At 53.0% G+C, this 17,535-nt stretch overlaps 1 protein-coding gene across 9 annotated transcripts in view; it reads right to left on the bottom strand.

Annotated features, from left to right (window-relative positions):
* Nucleotides 1–346: 346 nt before the first annotated feature.
* Nucleotides 347–17,535, bottom strand: part of TMEM229B (transmembrane protein 229B) — a 43,062-nt gene continuing 25,873 nt past the window's right edge. For 6 of the 9 annotated variants that reach the window (XM_059692882.1, XM_059692898.1, XM_059692908.1 and 3 more), the window contains 2 exons: nucleotides 16,820–16,931; nucleotides 347–4,007 (listed from right to left, as the gene is read on the bottom strand). In XM_059692882.1, the coding sequence (XP_059548865.1) occupies nucleotides 3,486–4,007; nucleotides 16,820–16,876 (579 nt within the window). In that variant the 5' untranslated portion in view covers nucleotides 16,877–16,931 and the 3' untranslated portion in view covers nucleotides 347–3,485. Of the gene's footprint in view, nucleotides 4,008–16,749; nucleotides 16,932–17,535 lie in introns of all 9 variants that reach the window. The other 3 variants (XM_059692938.1, XM_059692946.1, XM_059692928.1) reach the window with 1 other exon arrangement.

The raw sequence follows: 17,535 nt of genomic DNA, 5'->3' as shown, positions 1-17,535 counted from the left end.
GAGCTCATCTCATGGGCAGATACAGCCAACCTGTAGCCACCCTGGATACACCCGGGTCTCCCCATCTGCCCTGTATCCTGGGACCAACGTAAGGCCTGGACCAGATTATGCTCCTGGTGGGCAGTCAGGGGTTGGGTGGAGAATTCAGGTTTCCAGAGAGGGTCAGAGCAAAGATAGAGAAAAGGACTGGCTGGTAGTGCCACCTGCCTTCTCCCCCCAGGGCGGCCCCACCCAGCAGCCCTCTGGGTTCAGGATAGGGTGGTGCCCGGGTGTGAAGGGGCTGGTTCCTGGCAGCCCTGGGGAAGGGGCTCCAAAATAGAAGACGACAGACATGGGTCAGAGCCAGTCCTGGAACACAAACACCAGTATATTTTATGTGCACGGATGTGAAAAGAAAGACAGAGAGACTAACGGAGACAGAGCAGGCAGTGGGTGCACAAACCAGTCGTGTGTCCTGCTGAGGAGCTGGGAGACAGTCCCACCTGCCTCAGAGACAGGACCTGCAGCTCCTCCAGGTCTGGATGGCCTCAGGGGGGCAAGGGGGCAGGGGAGCTCTCTGCCTTACCGTAGCTCCTCCAGCGCAGGGCCCCTGCATCCCCTGCAGACGTCTGCACAGCCCAGAGCTCCATAGATACAGGTTCTCACGAACTGACCCACTCAGCGGCCGCCTCTCCAGGAGACCCAAGCAGAGGGCAAGGGACCAGGACAGAAGGACTCATGGCCACTCCCTAGGCATTATTGCTGAGAATAAGCATAGGCCATTGCGATGCCATCACGACTCACTGGCATCCGCGGGAACAGGGCACGAGGGACAGGTCACCTAGCAGACACGGAAGCGGTCCAACCATGCGGGGCAGCACATGGCGATCTGTAACTCGGAGATGCTGCGATGTCCAGCGGAGAGGCCCAGGACACCAGCGGCTCATGCACAGCAAGCCGACTCTCTCCGCCAGCACCCCCACTGCTCGGCAGGGCTGGGCTTCCTCTAAACCTTGAGGCCCTGGGCACTAAGGAACTGGGGCCCTGAAGATACCGAATAAAAGAGGAGTTGAGGTCTGGGCTCTGACTGAGCCTGCCGATCCTGTGGCCAAGCCCTGGCTCGTTGCCTCCCTTTGCAGGGGGCGTCATGAAGCAGAAACACAATGCTCTGCACACTGCCAGGGAGGCAGGCTTGCTCCAGAACCTCCTGCACAGGGAAAAGCTGGTGCCAAGGCATGTCCACAGGGCAACACCTGCAAAGGCCAGATCCAGTGGGCCATCCAAGGGCTTGGCAGGCCGAGAACTGTGGAGGCCTTACGCTGGGAGACATCAACAAGCTGACCACCAGATGCCATTGTGGAAGGGGAGAGCGAAGGTGGGTGGTGGGGTCTAGGAGCCCACATGGGGGCCTGCGAGGGTGTTGGGGTCCGAGAGACTGAAATAGCATGGAGTTGGAGGGGAGGACCAAGGAAAGGATTCCCGAGGGAACAGGGAAGCCAGGCAATGTTCTTCCCCTGGACTCCCCTGCAGCTGTAGACGGAGCACCATCTACCCCCACTGGCAGCCTGAAGCCCCTAGGAGCCCCAACGCCCCAGAATTGGGGCCACAGGTAAACCAAAGCCAGGGCTGGCCCCAGCAGAATGTCGTTCATGCCTGGATGTGACGAGCCTACCCAGGACACGGAGGCTGGAAAACGCCCTTCATCCCGTCCTGGACAAGGTCAAGTGCAGAGAGCAACCCTGCCAGAGAGTCTCCCCGCCCTTCTCCCAATCCTGGACACCACTCCTGCCCACACCCGCCCGCGTGCCCTGACCCGGTGCTGTCTGCATGATCTGGGTGGAGCAACACAGCAAGGAAGAGGAGATTCTCTCCACAGGTGGCATGATCACTTTTTAATGTTCTATAAAAAGGGAAAGGCTAATTTCTACCTAAGAGTTCTAGTGTGGTCAAGTAGAGACCACGTACCATGGGAAAGGCTGTGTTCTGATGGACCCTCCCCTTGGCAAGTGGGGGCAGAGCCGGAAGTGGGCTGGAGGGAGGTTTTTACCTGTCCACTGCCAGCAACGGATCTGTCATGGGCACCCAAGATGACAACGCCCATGAGCGTGGCAGGGTTAATACTGTTTGAGGAACAAGCTCGAAGTGTCGGTCTTGCTGGGGAGGGTGGGGAGGGGGGGCCCTGAGGAGGTTTTGCTGCAGGGATGGGGCTATGGCAGATCCAGAACTGATCCCTTCCCACCAAGGATGGGAGGGTCTCCCTCACTCCTTCTTCATGATCTGCATGTAGCACTGGATCCTGCTCCCCCATCCCCTAGAATGCTAGACTGCCCCTGACTGGACTGAAAATGAGCCGTCAGGCGTGCCTTTACCGCCCTCCCCACGGCACCCCCCACGCACACTGATCTGTCTCTGGGTCCCCACTGTGGATCTGTGGGGCCCATCTTGGCCCGACTGTGTGTTGTGCGTGTCATTCACTGTTAGCTGGGCCACGAGGGGCATGGATGGAGAAGAGCACCAGGGCACTGCCACAGCCCACCGGATTGGGGTAACAGTGGCGGAAAGGCTGCGGAGGGCCGGTGGGGTGTCTCAGGGTTCTATCTCTGGCAGCTGCTGTGTTGGCCGGGGAGTGGGAGTTGGTGGGTGATTGACATGGATAAAGGGCTGATAGTGGTAAAGGCCTTAAAAAATAAGCGAGAAAGGGGGGAAACGCCACCAAAAGCACAGGGACTGAAACCTCCAAAAGCCCAAGGTTGGTGGGAATCCAGCACCAGGGGGCCCCCAGGAGGCCAAGAGAGCAGCGTGGGGCCCTGGGGGAAGGGAGAGGAGCCAAGGGAAGGCCTCCCAGCCCTGCAGCCTAGCACGGCTCCAAGCAGCTTCCTGGCTGCCCAGTCTCTCAGCAGGCCCCCGGGGAGGTATTGGTTGCAAGCAAGCACCTGAATATTGCCTAACGGAACCAGCCAAAGCCCAACTAAACCAGGTGAGAAGGAACCAGGTGGCCGAGGCAGCAGCCCTAAGCCTCCTCAGACCTGCCTCTCGCCTTTTGCCCATTTCTCAGAGTCCCTTAGCCAGGGCAGAGGCCCTTAGCCAGGGCAGAGTCCCTTAGCCAGGGCAGAGTCCCTTAGCCAGGGCAGAGTCCCTTAGCCAGGGCAGGGCCTGCTGCTTCCAAAGTCACCCGCGCAGTCTAGTCCCTGTGAAGCCTCTGAGCTGGGGTGAGATCCACGGACCAACCCCCAAGTCCCTTTGCTGCCTCGATAGCCCGCCCCCAACACCAGCCCACAGTGGAGGGCTGGAGGCTGTGTGCACCCCACAGGGCTGAGGCTGGGCTGGGGTTGTATGCGCCCTCTAGGGCTGAGGCCGGGCTGAGGCTGGGGCTGTGTGCACCCCGCAGGGCTGAGGCTGGGGTGAGGCAGGGCTTGTGCTGTACAGAAGGGGCAACTCCACCAGCTTCGTGCTTTTCTCCACAGGGTCCATGAGAGACCCCAGCCCCTCCCCGACGAGTCCCCCACTCAGTCAGTTTTGATGTGGCCGTTGGCCAGGGCGCGGGGGCCTCCGGGCTCCCCCGGCTCGGCGTCCTTGTCGAAGCGCAGGCGGAGGGTGTTCCGGATGATGAACTGCTCCATGATGAGGGCCCCGCAGAACCAGGGCACGGCGTACTCCAGGGTGATGAGGCCCATGAAGTCAAAGTCGAACTGGGAGTAGTCCCAGGGGCAGGCGTTGAACTGGCGCAGGATGAAGCCGGTGGTGAACTCCCACAGGTAGGTCCAGAGCGTGTAGATGAGGCAGCGCACCAGCAGGGGGCAGCGGGCCCGCAGGCGCAGGTACATGCGCTCCACGATCAGGATGGAGGTGCCGTAGATGAAGAGCGCCCACACGCTCGTGACCCCGGGGAACTTCCAGTTAAAGTTCACCACGAACTCCCAGGCCGCCGTGAACATCACCTCGCAGAAGTAGCCGTGGATGGCGTACAGGTACCAGCGGGACAGCGCCGTCAGGGGCTCCACGGAAGCCATGGCGCCCACGGGAGCCAGCTGCCGGGACACAGAGGAGACAGGTGAGAGGGGGAAGGAGGGCGGGAGGCAGGGAGGGCTGAGCCGCTCCTGCTGCCTTCCCACCATCCAGTCCAGGTCTCTGATGCAACCAAGGCCGAGTGGCTGTCAAACCTGCCTCTGCCTTTCTCTTTGGTAAACAACCATGATCTCGACCTAATTCCATGGTCATTACTTTACCCATATTCCTTACCTGAGCCGTGGGCATGAGAAATGAAGAAAGCAAACTACCCCACTGGCTTCCTCTGAGTAACTCTACTCAAATGCTTCTTGGAGGAAGGTGTCTGCGACCCTTCCTAGACTAGCTTTTTTGGATGTGGTCAGTGAGAGAGTCAGCTGGCCTGGCCCGTCAATCACCCCCATTTCCAGGCTACTCGCTGTTTCTCACCAGGCCCTCCTAGGGTCCCCATCTCTTCCCTCACTTTTCCTCATGTTTCTGAGATCTTTCTAAGCAAGCCATCATATTCGTCTTTCATGCATGTGTGCTAACGTGTATATAACATTTACCATTTTAGTAATTTTTAAGTGTACAATTAAGTACACTGTTGTGCAACCACCACTGCCATCTTTCTCCAGAACCTTCTCATCATCCCCAACTGAAACTCCATATTCATTAAACACGAATTCTCATCCCCTCCCCAGTCCATGGCAACCACCAGTCCACTCTCTGTCTCTATAAATTAGACTACTCTAGGCACCTCATTTAAATGGAATCATGTAATATCTGTCCTTTCGTGTCTGACTTATTTCACTTAGCAGAGTGTCTTCAAGGTTTATCCATTATGATAGCATGTGTCAGAATTTCTTTCCCTTTTTAAGGCTGCATTGTGATCCATCTATCTAGATATACCACATTTTGTTTATTCATTTACCCATTAACGGGTTGCTCCTACCTTTTGGCCATTGTGAATAATGCTGCTCGAGTCCCTGCTTCCAGCTCATTTGGGGACATACTCAGAAGTGGAATGGCTGATCACCTGGTAATTCTATTTTTATTTTTTTGAAGATGGCCTTGCTGTTTTCCATAGTGGCTGTACCGATTTTACATTCTCACCAGCCACGCACAAGGGTTCCAGTTTCTCTACATCCTTGCCAGCACTTGTTATTTCTGGTTTTCTGAGGATGGCCATCCTAATGGGTAAGAAGTGGTAGCTCCTTGTGGTCACATTTGTCCTTAACTGCTCCCTTAAGCAGGGTTTTGGTGTTTAGTCTCGATAGTGAAAGGAAACCAGTGAGCTGACAGAGGAGAGAATCTTCCCTCCACTTCTCTTCCCCTCCCCCTCCTTTCTCGTAAGGCCCAGTCCTCAAGGCCCAGCCCTCAGGCCTCTCTGCTTTCTCCTCACCCTTGCCCAGCAGCTGTCTAGACCACTCATTGGCCCTTTATCAAATGCCACCCTATTTACTATTTTAGGCACAGGCCCTTTTGATCCAAGTAGGCTGTGTACTCCTTGAGGGCAGCAAATGTTTCCGGTCTTCTCTTCTGCAGCCATGGCAGAGGCCTCTCCCAAACAGGCATTCTCTAAATGACTCGTGCTGTTTATGGGGATGGTGGGATGGGGGAGTCCAGGGCTGCATCGAGAACAGGAAGACAGAGTATGAGATCATGAATCCCAGCAGGGCCAGCTGCCAGTGGACACCAGGCTTGGCATCGCTGTCAATCCCCTCTCCAAGGTGGGAGAAGGGTCAGAGGTTAACAAGATGACATCTGCAGTCTGCCCACCTGTCTAGGAACTCCAGTCTCATCTTTCAGCAGCCTAGTCACAAAACACACACCTTTATGCATTGCTTTATGGTCTTCCAAGCACTTTCGCTCACATTGTGTCATTGGTTTTTACACAATTAAGATTAATGTGGCCCTTCCCGGTTTGGCTCAGTGGATAGAGCCATGGACTGACGGGTCTCGGGTTGGATTCTGGTCAAAGGCACATACCTTGGTTGCAGGCTTGATCCCTGGCCCTGGTTGGGGCACATGCAGGAGGCAACCAATGGATGTTCCTGTCTCTCTCTGTCGCTTCCACTCTCTAAAAATCAATGGGGGAAAAATATCCTCGGGTGAGGATTATCAACAACCAAAGAAGATTCATGTGAAGGGCAGGTAGTTTTACTCCCACTTTTTTTTTTTTTTTTAATCCTCACTGGAGGATATATGCTTTTCATTGATTTTAGAGATAGGGAGATAGGGAGAGAGGGAGAGAGAGAGAAACGTTGATGTGAGAGAGAAACATCAATCAGTTGCCTCCTATACGTACCTGGACCAGGGCTAGAACCCACAACCTGAGTATGTGCCCTGACCAGGAATGGAACCCACCACCTTTTGGTGTACAGGATGACGCTCCAACCAACTGAGCCACACCAGCCAGGGCTTTACTCCTGTTTTTTAAGAGAGATAGTTGGGGCTCAGAGAGAAGTCATTTGCCCATATCCCAGGGCCAGTGAATGCAAGAGCTGTGATTGGAATCTGTATCTCTTGACTTTAAAACTCACCCCACTACAAACTACTCTCCATCTCCCAGACATGAGTGCCTAGTGTCACTCCCTGTTCAAAAACATTAAATGGCTCCCTATTTCCTAATGAAACCCTACACCAAGCATGTCAAACACGCAGCCCACGGGCTGCACGCGGCCCACACGAATATTTTTGTGGCCCAGCCCATACAGTGGTATGCACGAAACATTTTAATAACAATTTCATAACTTAATTTTTACAATATCCTGTTATATATAATCCTATATAATAAAGAGGGAATATGCTAATTGACCCTCACACTGCCACAAAGATGTCGGCACCCACAGCCAATAAGGAAGGAATATGCTAACTGACTGCCACACCCTCAAAGGTGGTGGCACCCACAGCCAATAAGGAGGGAATATGCTAATTGACTGCTACGCCCTCAAAGATGGCAGCGCCCAATCCCCTCAGCCCCACTGGGGCAGCAGTCGTGAGGCAAGGCCGGGCCTGCCCCCAAGTGGGCCCGGCCACTCCGCACGCCTGCCACTGGAGTCCCCCAGTCCCCTCAGCCCCCCAGCCTCCCAGGGCCAGCCTGAGGCACAGGTAAGCCTCGATGTTGGCTGCCCAGGGCACAGGTAACCAGGGCCGCCCGAGGCTTGCGCTGCTGGCAGTGGCAGCAGCAGAGGTGTAATGGGGGTGTTGCCTTCCCCTGATTTCCGGGTCTCCTCCTGCCCCTGAGGGCTCCTGGACTGTGAGAGGGGGCAGGCCAGGCTGAGGGACGCCCCCTCCAATGCATGAATTTTCATGCACCAGGCCTCTAGTTATTAATAATGAACTACAACATTTGCTAATGACTGATTACTATAATCGTGTTGCATTCATTTCCCTTTATGTGCCTTACACGCAGGTGCACTATTTCTCTCCACTAACACTAGCAGCAAATATTTTAGCAGCTGATTGCCAAGTCATTAGTCTTGTACTGACTTGTTTGGTGTGCGCAACAGGAAATATTTCACTTTCGGAGAAGAAGAAAAATAGGTTTATTTGTGTTATGCTTATTAATTTGTGCAGTTATTCAGTGTCTGGTAAGTTAATGTTCAAGAAAAAATATTAATTTTTCTTAAAATGTTCTATTATTTTATATTAATGATCACTCATTTATTCCAGCCCTTTGTATTCGGCATGTCTTATCAAAATAAACCTACATTTCTATGAAAATTGAAGCTTTTGCTTTTTTGCAGCCCACATATACTTAAACCTTGTTTAGTTGGCCCATGTTAGCCTTTGAATTTGACATGCTTACCCTACACCATCCTTGGCCTGGCATTCAAGGCTCTCCATGATCTCACTTTAAGCTACTTTTTCACCCTTACTCTCACAGTCCAGCTCTCTCTGTTTTACCTCCATGCCTCCGCAAATCCTGTCCACTGTGCTGGTGTGCCTTTCTCCTCTCACCTGCACAAGCACAAACCCAGCTTACAGGTTACCTTTAGAACAAAATCTTTTTCATCCCCCCAGACACAAGTCCTCTCTTTTTCCTCTGAATATACACAACACTTAATTCTGTCTCTCTTTGGTACATCTGATTTTCAGTTTGTTTTTAATATGTTTTTATTTATTTTAGAGAGAGAGGAAGGGAGAGGGGTAGAGAGATAGAAACATCACTGATCGGCTGCCTCCTGCACACCCCCTACTGGGGATTGAGCCCACAACCCAGGCATGTGCCCTGAGCGGGAATCGAATGGGGGACCTCTTGGTTCATGGGTCCATGTTCAACCACTGACCCACACTGGCTGAGCTGATTTTTTGTTTTATCATGTTGATAACTTGCAGTGCCGAGCCAGACATCTTTCCTGTGTATTGCACCTACATATCCCACTCGTCCCTGGATACGTCATCCACTTAAATGTCCCATAGGCACCTCCAGTTCCTTTCCTAAACCAAACTCATTATCTTTTCCCCAAAACCTGTTATCCTCCTACGACCCATCCTGATTCCTGGTACCACCATGCACCCAGTTAGCAGCCGGAAGCCCTGGCGTCATTCTAGCTTCCTTTGCCACATCCCCACTCTCACATGAGCTCCCTGCGAGTAAGGACCTTGTCCAGCACTGTATCTCCCGTGCCTGGCACACAGTCAGCATTCCACACAAGAACAAAGACATTTCTTATCAGTTAGCAACCATCACATAACAAGTCATCCCAAAACTCAGAGGCTTAAATCTACTCTCACGTAAATCTGCAGCTCACGTGTCCATGGGTTGGCAGATCTTGGGACTCAAGACTTCCATCATAAGACTGCGAGTCCTCTGGAGGCTCGGTCCTCTTTGGCTGGGGTGACTCTCTTACACTTGTTTCTCACCCTCCTCCTGGGCCCAGGGGACTACCCCCAGCATGTTCTTCTCAGGACAAGGGCAAAGGCACAGGAGCGACAAGGCCAATGGCACCAGCGCTTTTCAAGACTTTGGTTAAGCCCAGCCCATATAGCTCAGTGGTTGAGCGTCAACCCAAGAACCAGGAATGTAAAGATCCAAGATAGAATCAATTGAGCCCACAATCCAGTTGATTCTTGGTCAGGGCACATGGCTGGGTTGCAGGCTCAATCCCCAGTAGGGGGTGTGCAGGAGATAGCCAATCAATGATTCTCTCTCATCATTGATGACTCTCTCTCTCTCCTCTCCCTTAATTTTAAAAAGTCTATTGAAAAAAGATACTAATTAAAAAACAAAAGGTTGGCCCTAGCCAATTTGGCTCAATGGATAGAGTGCCTGCCTGCGGACTTAAGGGTCCCAGGTTCCATTCCGGTCAAGGGCACATGCCCAGGTTTCGGGCTCGATCCCCAGTGGGGGGCGTGCAGGAGGCAGCCAATCGATGATTCTCTCTCATCATTGATGTTTCTACCTATCTTTCCCTCACCCTTCCCCTCTGAAATCAATAAAAATATATTAAATAAATAAATAAATAAATAAATACTGGTTAAGTCACGCCCACTAACATCTTGTTGGCCGACACAAGTCACATGGCAAAGCACCGAGTCAGCTATTAACACCTGTCCTTTCTACCTCTTAAATATTTCTGAAACCCATCTTCTTCTCTTCATTCCGCTTTCTCATTGCTGCTGCTCTGGTTTAGGCCTTTGTCATCTCTCACCTGGATGACTCCAATCATCTCCTCGCCTCCTTTCCAATTCACTCATCACACAATGAAAGAGTGTGTACAAACAGCAATCTTTCCAAAATGCAAATCCAATGTTTATCCCCATTTAACAGCGGTTCTCAACCTGTGGGTGGCGACCCCTTTGGGGGTCGAATGACCCTTTCACAGGGGTCGCCTAAGACCATCGGGAAACACATATATAATTACATATTGTTTTTGTGATTAATCACTATGCTTTAATTATGTTCAATTTGTAACAATGAAATTGGGGGTCACCACAACGTGAGGAACTGTATTAAAGGGTTGCGGCATTAGGAAGGTTGAGAACCACTGCCATTTAACCACTAGTGGATCTTTAACGTAAGGCCCAAACCCCTGGGGATGGCTGGCAAAGTCTTTAGTGACCCCCCCGCCCTGCCTCAGATTCTGTCTCAGGTCTTTACATTGCTGTTTTTGCTACCTGGGGTGCCCTTCCCACCTGCAACCTCTACCCCCATTCCCACCACAGCCTTCAAGATCCAGCTCCTCCGGGAAGACTTCCCTAAGTGCCTCCAACACCAGAGCTGCCCACTGCCCTGCTGTCCCCTCTGCAGCAGGTCGCGTCTGTGACGACACTTCACACTCAGTGTTGCCAGGACGCGCCTGGAGCCGGCACTAGTAGCCGCTTGATGAATGTTTCCTACAATGTTAAGAGAAAAAGCCGGATTCAAAACTGAATAGTTAATATAATTTTGATTTGGCAAAGGCACACACACGTGTAAATATACAAAGAATTTCGCCACAATCACCTCTGGATGGTGAGTGATATAAGTGACCTTTGCTTCCTTCTTTGTAGTTTTCTGTATAGACTAAAAAATATTTCCAACAAAAATGCATAACTTTTATAAAAATACATGTTATCTTAAAAATTGTTACATGAGCCCTAACCGCTTTGGCTCAGTGGATAGAGCGTTGGCCTGCAGACTGCAGGGTCCCAGGTTCGATTCCAGTCAAGGGCATGTACCTTGGTTGCGGGCACATCCCCAGTAGAGGGTGTGCAGGAGGCAGCTGATCGATGTTTCTCTTTCATCGATGTTTCTAACTCTCTATCCCTCTCCCTTTCTCTCTGTAAAAAAATCAATAAACTGTATTTTTAAAAAATACTGAGAACTCTAATTTAAAAAAAAAATTGTTACATGAATATGTATTACTCATCTTTGTGCCTTGTATGGAGAAAATGCTCAATAAATCTGCCAGGCAAATGAACCTAGGAAACCTGAACGCATGTGAAATTAACACGGGTTCTTCCCTCCTGAGCCATCCCCGACAACAAACCGTGACTCACAGGTTTGAACCAGGTGTGGTGGTTAAGCGCAGGACTTCTGCATCCTCCCCGCCTGGGTTTGCTCCTGGCTGACACCCTCCACCTGCAGGATCTTACATGACTTCCCCCCGCCTCAGTTTCCCTAAGAGGAACTATCCCTGAGGGTTACTGAGTGGATAAATGAGCGAACACACTACTAAGAATACAGCCAACACTCAAGAAAGAAAGGGTGGCTATCGTTTCTGGCACAGAGCCAGGCTTGCTGGTCAGCTTCTCCTTTGAGTGCCCCCGTCCCCCTGAGACAGGGTCATCCGGCCCCGGCCCTCACTAGGGCCGGGCAGCCTCCTTTGCCAAGCAGGTCAGGCCTTTATCTCCACCCAGAGCACCAACCTGGCAGTCAAATACCCCTGTGAAAACAACCGCACAAACAGCCGCAGGGAGAGCACACTCCGCCTGGCGGGGGACGGGGGGGGGGGGGGGGGGGGTAACAGGACCAGCGCTCGGAAGGCCAGGCTGGAGAAAGGGGCACAGCTTCTCACACCCTCGTTTTATCCTGAGCTCCCAACAGACCACTGTCTCCCGCCCGCCTCCCGCCTCTGAACTCGGGTCTGTCCACCGACCTGCACTTGAACCCCAGGCTCCTCCATCCCACAGGATCCGGGAAGGGGCTTCCTACTCAGCCAAGCACACGGCTACGGTCATCGCTCAAGCCGGCTCCCACCTGGTGCTGATTTTTAAGTCCTGCTCGCTTTGCCGGTTGGCCTCACCTTTTGGGAGCCAAGAATGCGCTCCCGGCCGGTAACAAATCAGAGGCTCCAGTGGCCCCGGAGCAGGCGGCTTGGAAGCCTTACGAGCAGAAGCAAGAATAAAGAGAGAGAGAGCTGTCACAGGGAGAGAGAGGGCAAGCCGCTGAACGGAAGAGAGGACGAGGGAGAGAACGGGGTGCCAGAGGCCTGGGTTCTGTTTCTGGGATCTTCTGTGCCTGAAAGAACGGGGGTAGGTGGAGGGGAAGCATATCTAAGCAAGGCCAGACCGCATCTGAGGTGTCGTGCCAGAGAACTCGCCTGGTTCATGCAAGATAAATGGGAGAACCCGGAAGTCCTGGCTGGGGCCAGGAGATGGGGGTGAAGACGGGGAACCTCGAGGTAAGACAGTGTCGTCAGCTGGGATGGGACAGACACTGTGGTAGGACAGACACTAAGGTTAGAGGCAGGCAGTGTCTCGGGTGGACTTTCAGAACTCCACTCCCCAAACCCATGTCTAATAACCACAGGTGCCGTTGCTTCCCCTGAGCTCGCCCACCCTCGGCTAGGTCCACCAGGTGCCTATCCCTGCCTGGCCTCCTCCCACCTGAGCCCTCTGCCCCGGCCCCTTCCCGTACCTCCTCGCTGGGCCCTGGGATCGGAGCCCCGGGGAGAAACGGATCTGGAAGAGCCCGCAGCGCACTGAGCACGCTGGATGCTGGCCGCTTTCTCCTGGTGACAAACACACCGTCCTGAGAACCAGGACACAAAGATGGAACAGCCCGGGCCAGAACGTTTAGGATGCAGTGAAGAGGAGAGTGTGGGCCAGACTGAAGGCAGGAAAAAAGTGTGGACAGTCTCACAAGAGGGGTTTGGGGGAACAGCACTCGAGTAAGTACAAGTGTCGATGAAACTCCTCAAACCTGTTGGTCAATGGGGCTGGGAACACTGAGTTCCAGCAAAGGGCCAGGGCTCACGGACTTTCCCCGGCAGCACACGGCTCCTCCAAGGACGGGTGACGGGAGGGGGGAGGGCTGCCTCCAGAGCCCTGCTCCCGAGGACGGTCTCCCCGCTGCTCTCAGGGCCTGCTGAGCCATTCCTCAGGGCGCCGGAGAGCAGAGCCAGCAGTTGAGAGGAGCGAAGAGAATGCACAAAAGCCCAAGGCAGGCTGGAAGCAAAACCAGATGAGATGACTGTCCTCGGTTTTGCCAAAAACTCCCATCTTGTTCCAGGAAGCTGAGGTGCCACACACAATGACTCAAGGTCCAAAGGAGCACCTTGTTAGAAAACTGGGCTTCCCCTCCATGTAGCCAGGCCAAGTAAGCCTTCCTCTTTCACCCCATCTACTTCCCGAATTTCACTCCCCATCCCCAGGTACACAGATCACTACAGTTTTATGCTCTGGGGAGATGCAGCGGGGCTCAGCCCTGAGGGCAAGACAGTGGGGGTGGGGCGTGAGTGACCGTGAGCCCAGGCCCCTGACAGATCCTGTACTGCAGGTGAATGGGATCCATGAGCTGCCCTTGCATCTGGGCACCTGGGTGCATCTTGAGCTTCCCCTGTGGTGATCAAGTTGGGGGGGAGGGGACAACATGAGCTTGCTTCCGGACCAGAAGGGAAGCAAGTGGGGAAAAACACCTGTGGTCACTGGCTGGCCCAGATGGCAGAGTTCCACCTCTCTTGCTATGGGCATCCCCTAGGAAAGTCCCCAAGGATGGTCCTCCCTCCACCACTCAGTCACAATCTTCTATGTACATAAAAGGCTAATATGCAAAGTGTCCCCATGGGAGTTCGACCGGAGTTCTATCACTCGCTATGACATGCGCTGAGCACCAGAGGCCGGTGCGGAATGAAGAAAGGCCCCAGCCGGTGGCCAGCAGCTGGCAGCCAGGGAAGGGAGGCCCCAGCTGGCAGCTGGAAGGAAGGCCCTGGCCAGCAGCTGGAAGGCCCCAATCGACCCTGATCGCCAGCCAGGCCTAGGGACCCTACCCGTGCATGAATTTCATGCACCAGGCCTCTAGTAATACTAATAATCAGGCATTCTTCTCAGCACTTTCCATGTATTAACTCATATATTCTTCAAGCCCATTTTACAGATGGGGAAATTGAGGCAGAGAAACACTATATAATTAGCCTAAGTTCTTATAGCTGTAGAAGGCAGAGGTGGGACTCGAGCCCAGCTCCAGAGCCTTTAGTCCCCTCAGCATACTGCACTGCTTGAAGCTGACTACAGGCTCCTCTGCCATTTTCCGAGTTTCTGCTTCCGGAAAGCTGGACGGTATATGGAGAGACACCAGGAAACAAGAAGGATATGAGATTTAAGGTAGATCATCAGTGAAGCTCAGAACGGGTGTCAGAGCTACCAAGGCTTTCAGGCTGTTGTGGGAGGCCATGTTCTGTTCTGAGGCAGGACCTGCACAAAGGTCCTCCAGGGTCACAAGCTCACCCTCTCAGGACCAGGGCGGCCACCTCTCAGGGCCTCAAGGCATGTGCCATTCAAAGATTCCCCTACCAGGACACGCATTACCTGCAGCCTCCCCAACTCCCAGCTGCTGGGAATCTCAGATGGCCCAGCCCTGCCCGCCAAGAGCAGTGGCCAATGCGCAGGCTGGCCACGGAAGCCCTGTGCCTGGACCAACAGCAGCCAGAGTGTCAGGGGCCACCGTTCCACACAGGCCAGCAAGCAGGGGAGGGTCTCAGATGCTAAGCAAATCCCAGCAGGCAGGCGCAGGGGGGAAGTGGGCTTGAGGGACCGTCAGCCCGGACACAGAGGTTCTACAGGGCTCAAGCAACAAAGGGCACTTGTGGATGGGCCTGTAGGCTGGGCACCCTGTGCATGGCTGGCAAGGCTCTCCCAGACCTCATGTGGCTGCCTCCCTGTTGTCATTTAGGTCTCAGGTCAATAGTCACCCCTCAGACCTCTGATCTCCGATCCAAAACCGCCTCCCTGTCACTCACATCACCCCATTTCATTTTCTTCACAGCACTCTCACAGTCTGATATTTTGCTACTTGTTCATTGTCTTACCCCCGCCCCCGACACACACACACACACACACACACACACACACACGCTTAGAGAAAAAGCTCCATCAGGATAGGGGCTCTGTCCAGTGCCTAGGACAGTGCCTGGCAACAAGACCCACTACTGCCTATAGAATGAATGAATGAGCCCAAGCAGGCACAGCCCCTTAAACATTGATTAGGGCAGATATAAACAGCTAGCCAGCTTAACCTTTCTATTCTCCTCTTTCTCCTGTTTTTAAAATTTCAATTCTATCATTTTAAAATATCTTTTTTATTTTTTCTGATTACAAATATAACATGCGCACAGTTGAAATTTAAACATTACAGAAAGGAACGACTTAGAAAGCAAAGTCCCCCATCAACCCACATCGTAGAGAAAGTCACCATTAATGGTGGGTTGTGTATTCATCCAGATTAAATTTTGTTTTAAGAGAAAATCCAGGCATCTTAGGAGGAAAAGTCACTCATAATTCCACCAAACTAGCAGCCATTATCATTTCCTCTTTGCAATCTTTTCTCACAAGTTTATTTTACAAGTTACCCTAATGTACTTGTTCTGTAACCTGATATTAGCACTTCTTATATCATAAACTGTTTTTCCAAATTGGTGTGTTGCCTAGGTGCTCATTATTATAATGGCTGTGTAATATTCCACAAGTAGAAAACTATAATTTTCTTAACACAGATGTTCAACAAAGGGAGAACAATGTTTCCCATTTCCACTGTTACAGCAACACCAAAGAAATATCTTCTTTTATGCCTGTAACAAAATAATTCAGCCCTTTTCTTCTCTGGAACGATCCGTTAATGAGTAATTCCAGGAGTGGGCTCACTGGACAGAGGGCACCACAGTTTTAAGGCCGGTGATGGGGACTGCTCTGGGGAGGTCTGTGTTATGTGGGTAAGAGGTCTCCTGACTGAGTCACCGCATTCCCACAGTGGCCTCCACGGGCCTCTCTCCACCCCCCACGCCACTCCCACGGTCCAGGCACACTCACAACACGCAGGCACACTCACAACCCAATAGCATGCTTCCTGAAAGACCCTCCTAGCACAAACTGACTTTGCAAGCCCCAGCTCAGTGAAAACAGATTTTGGCCCTGAGTATACTCTCAGCTGGCAGTAGAGTCAAGCTCCACCTAAAGCTGAGAAATACCTGGTTACTCTCTTCCCTCCTGCAAGCTCCTCCGTGGAACCGAAGGCTCCGGCTCCCATGGACCAGCCCAGCTGCTCCTGAACGCTTGTCCAGTCAGGTGTGCAAAAGCACCCCGTCTCCCTGCCCTGCCTTCCAGGGGGGCTCTCTGCCTGCTGGTCCCTGGTCCCACACACAGAACAGCCTTCAGGCCTCTGGGGCTTGGAAATGCTGACAATGGTCATATTTAAAAGTATCACCCAGGAAAAGCCAGAGGCCAAGGCTGGGAAGAAAAGGCCACGTGAGGACAGGAGATGCTCCATAGTTGGGGGCCCCTCGCCCTACACGAAGCTTATGTGGACCGACGAGGAGACACAGGGTAATAGGACAATAGCAGCAGACACCCCAATGGCCAGTTTTATGGCAGCTCAGGTGCCACAAATCCCTCACCTCCCAGTGCCCCAGATGCTCTACCCGAGTCACAGAAACTGACTGTGGCATCTGGGCAGAGTCCAAGTCCCAGGGGAGGCACAGTTCCTATTGACAGAAGTGGAGCCCAAGGCTCAAAGCATCCGTGAGCCTACAGACAAGGAGGGTTTGGGAAGATGCGTCTCCCGGGTGCTGGGTGTCTCATGCCACTCACGTCGCCTCTGAGTCTGGCCTCGTTTTTAGAGGCATGACTCCAGCAAGGGACATGGCCTGACACTGCTGGACCCTGCCCGCCCATTCCCACCCTATTCTCCTCTGGGACTACTTCTTAATGCACAATTCCAGAAGGGGGCCCTGGACAGGGGTTACGGGGGCCCTGGCAGGCCCTGGGACGGAACGCAGGCTCAGGCCAGGACTTCCTGACCTGGTTCCACCCTGCCGAGGCCGCGAGGGCTGGCTCTCCCCGGGGAGCCTGTAACGCACTCACTTATCACACCCTTCAGTGCGCAGCTCAGCACAGACATCAGGATCGCTGTCCAGGAGTGTCCTGGGTTCACCTTTGTCCTGGTGCCTGGTTGGGCGACCGTGCCATTCTCAGCAGCGTGGGCAAGCATTAGTCCCAGGGCTTAGCCGATCCTCGGCTAGTGGGCAGGTGGCTTCCATGTGTCCCTGGGAATAAAAGAGAAGATGTTCTTCAGCTTAAACTCTCCCCAGCTCCGAGCCACCGGGCCGGCCAGCCGAAGCAGCCCCAAGGCAAACACCCCAGGGCCCAGCTCCAGGCTCAGCACTAGACACTGTCCTGCCCACACTGCCTGGTCCCTTTCCTGGAACCGGCCACCTCCTCCAGGCTGGCCTGTCTGCTCGGGTCTGGTTAATCCAGCAACAAGAGCCCTGGATCCATCCCAAGTCACATCCCAAGTGGGGCCAGGACTCAGGGCTTCCTTTACCACGAGGGAATGCGTGCTCCCTCGTAAATCAGAGCGCGGATAGAATCTCACAATCCAGCTCCATTCCGGCTTAGCTTCAGCTTCTTACCTTCACCCTGTAGTGGGTACATCTGTGCCCAAAGGGGGGTCAAGAGCCCCATGGAGGGTAGGCAATGTCAGATGCTGGTTTTAGCATTTAGGGAGTTACAACAACAAGCACACCATCAAAATAGGTGCTAACCCCTCTACCCACAATCCCACCACCCTAATGCTTAGTTCATTCTATTATTATTATTATTATTTTTAAATATACTCTATTGATTTTCCACAGAGAGGAAGGGAGAGAG

This window comes from Myotis daubentonii, chromosome 1, assembly GCF_963259705.1.
Source record: "Myotis daubentonii chromosome 1, mMyoDau2.1, whole genome shotgun sequence".
Taxonomy (NCBI): domain Eukaryota; kingdom Metazoa; phylum Chordata; class Mammalia; order Chiroptera; family Vespertilionidae; genus Myotis; species Myotis daubentonii.
This window is presented reverse-complemented; position numbering and strand designations above follow the sequence as displayed.